Source organism: Eucalyptus grandis, chromosome 8 (genome assembly GCF_016545825.1).
Source record: "Eucalyptus grandis isolate ANBG69807.140 chromosome 8, ASM1654582v1, whole genome shotgun sequence".
Taxonomy (NCBI): Eukaryota; Viridiplantae; Streptophyta; class Magnoliopsida; order Myrtales; family Myrtaceae; genus Eucalyptus; species Eucalyptus grandis.
The window spans coordinates 15,867,652-15,878,944 of NC_052619.1; the positions used below are offsets into that span (position 1 = coordinate 15,867,652).

Consider the following 11,293-nt stretch of genomic DNA (forward strand, 5'->3'; position numbering starts at 1 on the left):
TAAGTATTAGATCATATGTTGTAAGTAAGCTGTTCGTCTGTTTCAAATAGTTTAAACTTTTAGAGCAAATTATTTTGTCCAGTAGGAACTCTAACTTATATTGTCTTATCTTAACATTAACCTTGCATGATAGCATCTAGTGAACAACAAAAGATGATAAGAACAGTAGCACTGTCTGATCAATGGCTTCGAAAGTGGCAACCGTTATTGATCATCACTGAAAGATGCAATGAACCATCTGATTAAACAGTAATTACTAAGCTACTAGGAAAAAAGATGATTTAATTAGTTAATCTGCTTGGCTTGCCCCCTAAGAGCGTTGATTTGAAGCATATTCGCATGGATCCGCGTGGGATGTGCTCAATGGTCCCCAAAAGTTGACAAATACGGTAATTAAGGTTCTATTTTGTTGGGTAGAAACATCGTTATATTAATCGCAAAGCATATGGGTCAGGTCGGTCATCAACTTTAGTCAACAATGACGCAGACTTCCAAAGATATATCGCATGTCGCCCGTGTCCATGACTATCAATAGTAGCACGAGATTCTCACTAACTTTGGAGTAGCAAATGGCTAGAGACATCTAGAAAGTGGTGGGGCGTGGTCCAAAGTTGAATTTGTACAGCTTCCTTGACTTTGGGGATGATTAGCATTAGGAGCGATATTTCCATTGCGATCAAGTGAAGAACATAGTTATTTAACATCATGGAATCGAATCGATTGTGAGTCCAAATTTTAAATTGGTTCGAACCCAACTTTATCGCCATAATATCAAAATGGGTGTTGTTAATCGGTGCTTTTGAAGCACTTGCAAAGTATACTTTATTTGGAATACTTTGATTTTCAAGGTATTTATTATTAAAACACGTGTATAGTTTATTTAATCGATCGCTTCATACTTGTTAATGAAAGTCCCGTTTAAAGATGGACAAGAGAAGTACGCAAGTAATAACAAATGAGTTACTCGTTTTCCATCGCAGAAATTTATGAGAAACTTCGTTCGTCAGAACAGATTCTCGAGATTCATCCCCCCATCTTGCATCAGCACCCGCCTCCAGCGTCTCCGTTCCCACTCGTGTTTGTTGACTTTTCTTTTGTAATTACTCTAAACACTTGAAAGAAAAAGTTATTTTCTATGTGGGGCCACGCTAGTTTTTCGTGTATAAAATACGACGCTCATCATCTTCATTCCTACGAAGTCTGTCGTCCTCGGCAGGTTAATCGCCACCACCTTTTCTCTGACCCGTGCCTTCGCCTCTCCGGCCTGCCGCCGTGCCTAGCGGGAGTCCGTGTGTCTCTCCGACTCCCCAGAGAGAGAGAGAGAGAGAGAGAGAGAGAGAGAGAGAGAGAGAGAGAGATGTTGGGAGATGCGGTCGAAGAGTCCCGGGAAGGCGAAAGCCAACAACCCGAGGCAGCTTCTCCATCGACATCTCCGGAGCTCATCAACGGAAGGAAGCTCTCGAGCCACAAGTTGCGCAGATACGACTCATTAGACGTCGAATCTGCTAAATGCCCCAGTCATCATCCTCATGGCTCCAAGCAAGTAAGTGCGGATTAGGTTCTGATTGTCGACCATTTTTCCGCAGTTTGAAGTAATTTTTGGCAAAATTATAATGAGAATGGTGTTTTGAAGGCGGTGGAGTGGCGGGTGATACTGACCCTGGCGTTCCAGAGCATCGGGATCGTGTACGGCGACATCGGTACCTCGCCGCTCTACGTGTACCCGAGCACCTTCACCGAGGGCATCAAGCACAACGACGACGTCCTGGGCGTCCTCTCCCTGATCTTCTACACCATCACCTTGATCCCTCTCTTCAAGTACGTCTTCATCGTCCTGCGCGCAAACGACAACGGCGACGGTAAGCGAAACCCACTCATACGTATCTCCGTGCGTGCTGTCATTTAAATTTTACGTTGACATGCGGAGTTATATCGGACTGTAACGTGTTCCAATGTTTAAGGTCAAACCTATGCGCTAAAAGTAGATAGAAATCACGACGCTTATCATACCATCTTTGTCAAAGTTTTTCATGGGCGTGCGATCATCTGATTCCTGGTCCGTCGCATTACTAAGTGACGACACGTTTGTAGAACACAGCCTGCGCTGGCCGTGGCCTTTGTCGAGGCAAAGAGACATCCGTGTTAGAAGACGAAGATCTCTCCAAATCAAATACATCTAGCCACCGACTTTATACAAATGAAATATAAAGTTTCTTTTCTTTTTTGTCTCCATGCGGTATCTAGAATTCAACGTCCGCTTGATTAGATATTTTCCAGCCGAAATAGAACAAAGTTTTTTGTTGGTTCTTTGGGTGATTCCTGCCAGAAACGTGGGTCCGAACTTTCTGACCAGTCTCTATTTATTTATTCTTTTTAGAAGGAAAAAGACACGGAATAAACTGGCATAGATCAGAGGCTTCTGCTAGGTGCAGCTCTTGACTAAGAGCAGCGTGCCATTTTTGCGTTCGATGAGGAAACTAAGTCTGACTTCGATTCTGGAATTTGTTCACAAGTGACGATGGTCGAGCATAATCTTTAAGTATAACCCGATGACCAAGACGATACGATGTGCTACGAATTTTTAATCATTTTTATTTATTTCAAAGTTACATTTTTACGGCACATGACATGATATAAATAATTTATCGATTGGTGATTCTCTCTTGGTGGTTGAGATATGCTTGTCCGAGGGGATCTCAAATACCGATCCGGACCACTGTAGTTGATATTTATAATATATATAACTGTGAATTTTCATATGGCTTGATAAAGTAAAGATGGGCTAGTTGTCTAGGGTTTCAGGGGACAAAATAATTCCTGTCACATATGGTTGAGCAAAAATATTATAAATTTTTTCGTTTATGAAGATATTTTTCCTTTATTTTTTTTTGGTTGAAATATAAAGAGCCAAATCTCATCCGGTGAGGACTTATCTTTTCAGCTTTATCTAGGGTTTTTGACACATGTGAACTCGAGAGTCTTCGAGTACTTGGCGTCACTCATTATTAAACAAAATGGCTATTTTTACCACGCACTCATGTCTCCTCTTTACTAGCTTTACTTTATAAAATTATAAAAGTGGAAATTATTTTTGACTTTTCAATGTTTGGATAATAAAAATTAATTGATTTATGATGATAAATATTTTTTTATTTATAATTTTTTTAATGAAATAAATGTGCCGTAAATTAGAAGTCAGTTAGGACGTCGGAATGCGAAAACTATAGATAATCTGTATCGTCTGTTAGAAGTCAACATTTCATCCGTCATTTTAGAGCAAATCTATGGGGAATGGCCTTCTAAGTGATGGGCATTGAAAAGTAAAGAAAATGAATGGCCGTCGACTCGTCGGAATCGAAGGGAATATTCATTAGGACAGGGGACGATTGTCTGGACTTGTGATTTATGAAGTTGTCAGTTGGTCAAAAAGGGTGACATGCGAAGTGATGGATGTATACATAAAAAGGCTCTGATGTCAAAAGTTCAGCTTCGGCGAACTTTCATGTTCAACCGGGGGAGTTCGTGGCTAGCCTCTCCTTTGCTATGGTGGAGCACCCCAATTGATTATGATTAGTCGGATCTATCGGTTCTAATAATTTGAATAGACAAGGATAATTACGATGCATCGATATTTGAAATATATATATTTTTTGATTTTAGCTGATTAGGTTAAAAATTCAATATCTTCTTCCTGATGAACACGAACGACTTTTTCCTTTTTCCATTTTGCAGGGGGGACGTTTGCATTGTACTCGTTGTTATGCCGATATGCGAGGATAGGGTTGATCCCGAGTCAACAACCAGAAGATCAAGATGTATCTAATTTCCAGTTGGAGCTGCCAAACAATCGCTTGATCAGGGCATCGAGGCTCAAGTCCAAGCTCGAGAAGAGCCGGTTCGCCAAGTTCTTCTTGCTCTTCGCCACCATGCTTGGCACTTCCATGGTCATTGGTGACGGCATCCTCACTCCATGCATGTCTGGTACGCACCATATTATTTAGTAAATGATATTTTATAGTCCTATTCTTATCATACCGAATATAAGTCATCCTTTTGGGTTACTTAGGAGTTATTAACAGCTCTTACTAAATCATCTTAAATAATAATAAATAAAGAGCAAAGACGGAATTAGAGGCGGCAGGGACAGTGAGTACAACGATCATGCAATTTTTATTCAAACCTCGTGGTGGAAATTGGGTTCAATATCGCCCCCTGCCATTTTCTTGACTTATATACAGGGGCTGCATGTCACGATCAAACAGTAGACAAATTTGGGTGGTCCAGCTGATTTTTTTTTGGCTTCTTTAGTTAAATAAGGAAATTTAGCGAACTGGCAATTATGGAAGGGCGGTGACGAATAGTATGTACCGATCGAACATAACGTGGCGTGATTGTGTCCGCTCATTTCCATGTTGTCATTGACAATCTGTCTATGTTGCCTCATCTAGCTTGCGTAACATGCGACTGATTACATAGTTACAATTGTTAATGTCAATGCGATGTTTGACTTGCAATCCCATGTGTGTGTTGCAGTTCTGTCCGCTGTTGGAGGGATCAAGGAAGCTACTTCTGCAGTGACGGAAGGTATTGTATTTTGTTATCACATCAGCCATATTAATCTCTCTACTTGCTCTATTATTGGATGGCATACTTGATGCTCTGAATACTATGCATCGTGAGATAACTTAAACAGATTCATTCCTATGTAGAGTTCCCGTGCATCCAACTGTCTGTGTTGAGATCTCAAACCTTTTCTATTTTTTGTCACGGAAAGAGGACCTTGCAGTCGAGCTCAATAGCGAGATAACGGGGAAATAAGTGAGAAATAGAGAAAAATAACTCCTCAGGAATGGCGTGGTCCGGTCCGAGTAGAGGTACTTATGCTACGGAAAGAACAGCTACTGTACCACTGGCTTAAATCTAGAAAGCCCTCATAACCAAGTCCCCTCATACACCCAGTTGCTGCAATGCTGCTCACCATTTTTTCACTTTAATTCTCGAGTGTTTTCCTCCCAAAAAAATTTAAGAGACGAAACTCTGAAAACACTTTCAAGAGGCTCTAACGCATATAACACCCTGAAAACAGGTAAAAATTGAGCTAAAAACATGAATTTCGGGATCCCACGACGTTGGCTGAGCAATCGGAACAGGCTCAGTGCGCCTGGGCAAATCTCGGTGCGTGGCCCTGGGCTAGGCCACAGGCCATACCCGGCCTGTGGCCCCGGCAGCCTGAGCCCTTGTGCCCGGCTCCCTGGTCCTCTCTCCAGGGCCGTTCCTAGAAGCCCCAGCGTTCAGCCCTGTGTAGTTGGACGTCGGAAACCTTGCCAAAAACCCCTCGACCTCGACTGCGGGTTTCGATCCTCACTCGAGTCCTTGGCCAAACAATTTTTTAGGTGCACAAAAAGTAGAAAATGAATCAAACCCCACACTTTGTCCATATTCTTTTATGTTTTACTCAGAAATTTCGTGACTTGGTTCATTTGATGTTGACATTTCATCTCTTTTGAGGGGCTCAGGTTAATTTACTCCGAATTAGTACGAATATGGCTTTAGCGTCGCCCTGTAAAGGGCCGACAGAAATGATGAATCCTGGCCACCATACTGGGCATCTTTTTGGCATCCCAAGGAAGTCGAACGTCTTTATTCGATTCTTTCAATTTCTTCGATTATAATTAAAGCGACTGAGTAGGTCCCTCCAGACAAACTTATAAATTACGATAATTTCACCCCCCCGAGTGGAGAGTTATCTTATCCTACAGAAGTTATTACCGTGGAAAAACATGTCCGTGTGGAAGATGATTTTAGGTTTAGATGGTCCAACCCATGACCTGTGGACCCAGGTTTGTATGTGAATAAGCAAGTGGATTCTTCTTTCTTCCTAAAACTGGAAGGGGAAGTGTCTGTAAATTCTTCTTTCTTTCCTAAAATTGGAACATCTTGGTGTTCTACAGATATGATAGTATGGATTTCGGTGGCGATACTGGTGTGCCTCTTCGCGGCCCAAAGGTTTGGCACTGATAAAGTTGGATACACTTTTGCTCCGATCATATGCGTTTGGTTCGCATTCATTGGCGCGATTGGTTTCTACAATTTTGTCAAGTATGACCCGGGAGTCGTCAAAGCCATCAATCCGGTTTACATCATCGATTACTTTCGGAGGAACAAGAAGGAGGGATGGATATCTCTCGGTGGCATTGTCCTTGCCATAACAGGTACACTCGGATTGCTTTGCTCCCTAATTTACTGCCCTTGGTGTATAATCTCGGTATAATCGATTAGTTCGTCATATGATGCAGGTACGGAGGCGTTATTCGCCGATGTTGGGCACTTCACGGTCCGCTCGATACAGATAAGCATGTGTGCCGTGACATATCCCTCGCTCATATTGGCATATGCTGGGCAGGCCTCGTTTCTTCGTAAGCATAACGATCTTGTCAGTGCATCATTCTTCAAGTCTATACCTGGTGAATATCTTCTAACCTTCATATACACGCTAATTCTTTCAGATTAATTACAAACGAAAACGTCCTTTTAAGGTTGTATCTTTTCATCTAAATATTGAAGATGACGATAACTTCCTATGATGCAGGGCCCTTATATTGGCCGATGTTTGTGATCGCAGTACTAGCTGCGATCATTGCGAGCCAAGCTATGATCTCAGGGACATTTTCGATCATCCAACAATCGCTCTCTCTAGGGTGTTTTCCTCGCGTGAAAATTGTGCATACGTCATCGAAATATGAAGGACAAGTTTACATACCAGAGATTAATTATCTCCTGATGTTGGCATGCGTCGCTATCGCTCTTGGCTTCAGGACTACTGAGAAAATAGGCAATGCCTACGGTAAGTCATTGGTTCTTACACTTTTGCTGACCCTCTCATGTCCTAGCTACCTAACATCACTTCAAATCATACAAAGTTTAGCACCTCTAAAGATGGCGCATCTGAAAATTTAAAATCTATGGTATTTATTTGTTTTGCTTTTCTGAGATGGGCATTGCAAGAACAATTGTTATCACGATGAATGTCATGTTTTCATCTATCTATAATTTCACTATATTAAGCATATCATGATGCATATAACTCATACGAGCGATCTTATTTATCTGTGTGAGGGTCTAAATATAAATGCGTATATGTTTCATGCAGGCATAGCGGTGGTCTTTGTGATGACCCTCACATCTGGATTCCTGGTGCTCATCATGATCATGATATGGAAATGGAACATCTTCTTCGTCATCACTTACATTCTAGTCGTGGGTTCTGTGGAGCTTCTCTACTTGAGCTCAGTCCTCTCCAAATTCTACCGAGGAGGTTACCTTCCCTTGGCCTTCGCCGCTGTCTTTGTGACCATAATGTACGTGTGGAATGACGTGTACCGGCGCAAGTACTACTATGAGCTCGACCACAAGATGTCGCCAGAGAAGCTCAGGGAGATTGCCACCGACTCTGGCCTTTCTCGCATGCCGGGGCTCGCTGTCGTCTACTCAGAGCTCGTCCAAGGGATCCCTCCAATCTTCAAGCACTATGTGGAGAACGTGCCCGCCGTCCACTCGGTCCTCGTCTTTGTCTCAATAAAGTCACTCCCGATAAGCAAAGTCCCAGCAGAAGAGCGGTTCCTGTTCCGCCGAGTTGAGCCAAGTGAGCTCAATGTGTTCCGGTGCGTCGTGAGGTACGGGTACACCGACTCGCGGAACGAGCACGATGAGCCGTTCGAGAGGCTTCTATATCAAAGGCTCAGGGAGTTTGTAATGGAAGAGCATTGGACCATGACCCATCAAGTGACGTTACCCGAGGTCAAGGATGACGACGGGCAATTGGTTGATGGGTTAGAGAATGCAGAGAATTGTAAGAATGGGGTCAAAAAAGAGATCGATGATGAAGCTAATGACAAATGTAATCATAAGGCACAAGAGGCATCGGAGAGAGAGATTGCTGTGTTGGATAGGGCTTGGCGTGCGGGTGTGGTTCACTTGATTGGTGAGAATGAGGTGGTGGCAGGAAAAGGGGCTAGTTTGGGGAAGAGGGTCTTGATCGACTATGCTTACAACTTCTTGAAGAGGAACGTAAGGCAAAGTGACAGGATCTTTGACATTCCCCACAAGCGAATGTTGAAGGTCGGGATGACTTATGAACTTTAGGGAAAAATTTAGGTATATTATGTCGTGAATAAAGAGAGATCGCGAATCATGATCGAGGTGTTAATTGTTGTTATTATGGTTTGAAAATCTTGAGATGTACAGTTGGTCTTTAGAGGGCACAATGTGAAAAAGGGGGCAAAAAGGATGAATCCCTTATCTAGTGGTACTATTCATACAATGCAATCTTCAGAAATTTACATTCCTCTTGTCATGTATACGTACTTATGAACTTTAGGGAAAAAAGTTAGGTATATTATGTCGCGAATAAAGAGATATCACGAATCATGATCGAGGTGTTAATTATTGTTATTATGGTCGAAAATCTCGAGATGTACAGTTGGTCTTTAGAGGACACAATGTGAAAAGGGGGCAAAAATGATGAATCCCTTATCTAGTGGTATTATTCATATCTTCAGAAATTTACATTCCTCTTGTCATGTATACGTACTTCTAATTGATTTTTGGCTTTCTTTTCTCTGAACTCTTGTAATCTAGAAACTGCAACAGTGAAAGAATGTTGAGGTGGAACATGAAAATGTAGTGTAAAGCTATAATAAATACATGAATATCGTCTATTGAACCTCTACGGTACTTTAATTATTGAAAGTGGGTAAAGCTTTCGTGATCATGAAACTGTAGCCATCCAATGGAGATGATCCAAATAAGAACATCTTCATGTTTGTATCTTTATGATCTTGACGATCTGACGACTGATTTGTCCATCGGTTATTACGTCGTCTTCGTGCAAAATCATAGCTTCGGTTCCAATCCTCTCAAATAAGATAAGAATTTGAACAATTACTTTTCCATGAATAAGATAACTAATAAAATGCAAGAGTTAGATAGTTCATACAATTTAAGCACTTTAAGTTTCAAGTCTAATGTGTCGTTATTACCTTCAGGTTATCCTTTTCGTCAAACATCATTGCTTGTTAAAAAATTAAAGCGCTCTCATATCCCATCAAAGTCGACCTCAAAGCAACCATGTAGAAGATTACATATGCATGTTTCGTTAAGCATGGTCATAACTATCTATCTATGTTTCAATGACTCGTTATGAAAGTTGTGACATGCTATGTTGCAAAATTTACTCCTTGTTGCATTTTAACCGTGGAACTATATAAAGAAAAGTTAGGATATTCTCTGGCCCGTCCCGTTAAAAGGAGGTCAATCTCCATGAAAGTCATATTGAACTTACAACACGTTTGGTTGCAGTAACGGCAATGACGTTACAGGTTGACTGCCTTATTATAGTTCATTTCCTTCTGCCTCCATCTCTTCTCAATCTCCATTTTCAGGCATTTTGATCTCTCATTATCATTTGAAATGGAAGGAGAGTTTATAATAAATTGCAGCTCTCTTTTCATATTATTGATATCCTTCGAGCATTTGAAAATCTATTTGTACTGCAAGATAATTCTTTTTTAACTAAAAGGAGTTTGGTCATCAATTCTCTATTTTTCAGTTCACTCGAATATGAAGTGCTTCTTACAGGCTGTCCACATTCCTCATCCTCGGCCCCAAAAAGCCTCCAATCTGAGTTTCTTCTTCTGTTTTACAATCTCCTGAGCAAGGGACAGTAGAAGAGGGCTATGATCGGAGCCAATAACTGGTTGGGCCAAAGCATCCGCTATAGGGCAGCTTACTCTCCATTCCATGGTATACAAAACTCTGTCAAGTCTCTCTTTAACAAAAAACATATCTTTTCATGTTGTTGGTGAAAGTGCTAGTATGAATACTTAGAGGGGGGTGAATAGGCGTTTAAAATAAACATTGGCAAATAAATGCGGAATAAAATAAATTATGAGCAAAGTCTTAATAAGAATCAGAGTCTAATAAGCGAGCCACCAGACTTCTGGTAGATGTTCAGAATCTATTATGCGATGGAATATGCTTATGAAATAACCTGTAAGTATGCAACAGACTTAAATATGAATAATTAAGGAAAGAGAATGTTGCACACGAAATTTATAGTGGTATGGCTTAAATCAAGCCTACGTCTACTCTCCCACGCTAACAACATTCTAGCTGGATTCTACTATGCGATTAACAAGAGATTACAACTTTGAGTGCAAACACTCAGTAGTAGATCACACTATCTCATTAAGTCACTCTTTTGGTATTTCTCTCACAATTACAAACGTTTAAGCTTACAGAGATAAGTGTATGATCGAAGGTCATTTAGACTTTGGAATTATAAATTCTACACTCCGTCTCTTACTTGCTCATCGGTCCTTGATCTCCTTAAATACTCCTTACTTCCAAACTAGCCGTTAGATAGTATCTAGATGATCATCTTCCAATCTACCCATTGTAATCTAGAAGATTTGGTAGCCGTTGAGTGACAAAAGTAGAATCCCAAATTGATTATGATCGCCCATACAAACATAATCTTGATTTCCATAAGTAGAGCTTCTTCGTATAGAAAGTTTTGGTCTTCAATATCCAATTGTCAATCAATTAAATTGAGTCAATCAAATTTATCTTGATGTATAATTCAAACCGAATCACTAGTCGTTATATGTTTGTGGCTTGTGTTATGTTCTGTCAAGTTGTTTCATTCTGAACATGCTTCGTTCTGAATCTACTACGTTTTGAACTCGTGTCTCGTTCTGGACCTTGTCACGTTCTGGACTTGTGTTTCGTTTTGGATGTAAAGTCTAAGAGTGTTCTATCGGAAGTAAAGTCTGAGTGTCTTCCGTCTGAAATAGACTTTACAATCTAGACGTAAGTCTAAACATATTCTGTTTCCGAACAGATTTAGCCTTAAGGTCTAGACACAGTCTGAATAAGTTCAGCTTCAGCATAGAGTCTGTCTTCTAGTTCTTCCAAGTATAGACTTTAATAATATCATTTACATGTTCTATTATCTACATAGGCTATTACTCAACCATCAAATATGTTAGTAACCTTTGATTTATTTTGTTATCTTCAAAACATCATAAGAGATTTCCCTAACAATTGGACCTTGTGGAAGTGCAACATTTGCTTTTGACACCCATTAGTAGGGGTGTGCAACCGGACCGGGTATACTCGGGAACCGAATCGGCCCACCTAGAAAATAGGGTCGGGAACAGGTTCCCATTGAAACCGGTCTGGGAACTGGTTCCCAAAATTTGGAATCGGTTTGAATCGGTTTAAACCGGTCTAG

General features: G+C 40.9%; 1 protein-coding gene across 1 annotated transcript; it reads left to right on the plus strand.

Moving 5' to 3' along the window:
- The first annotated feature begins 1,209 nt into the window (after nucleotides 1–1,209).
- Nucleotides 1,210–8,427, plus strand: LOC104456810 (potassium transporter 5). Its single transcript, XM_010071666.3, has 8 exons — nucleotides 1,210–1,543; nucleotides 1,634–1,859; nucleotides 3,733–3,981; nucleotides 4,534–4,584; nucleotides 5,952–6,212; nucleotides 6,297–6,464; nucleotides 6,590–6,844; nucleotides 7,151–8,427. The coding sequence occupies exons 1-8, from the start codon at nucleotides 1,358–1,360 to the stop codon at nucleotides 8,140–8,142; spliced, it is 2,388 nt and encodes a 795-aa protein (XP_010069968.2). The 5' UTR covers nucleotides 1,210–1,357; the 3' UTR covers nucleotides 8,143–8,427.
- The last annotated feature ends 2,866 nt before the right edge of the window (nucleotides 8,428–11,293 follow it).

Bases quoted from the DNA above. Each gene is read 5' to 3' on its own strand.
- LOC104456810 (XM_010071666.3), top strand. From the start codon at position 1,358: ATGTTGGGAGATGCGGTCGAAGAGTCCCGGGAAGGCGAAAGCCAACAA. The intron at 1,860-3,732 runs GTAAGCGAAACC...TCCATTTTGCAG, and splicing joins CGCAAACGACAACGGCGACG to GGGGGACGTTTGCATTGTAC. The intron at 4,585-5,951 runs GTATTGTATTTT...GGTGTTCTACAG, and splicing joins TACTTCTGCAGTGACGGAAG to ATATGATAGTATGGATTTCG.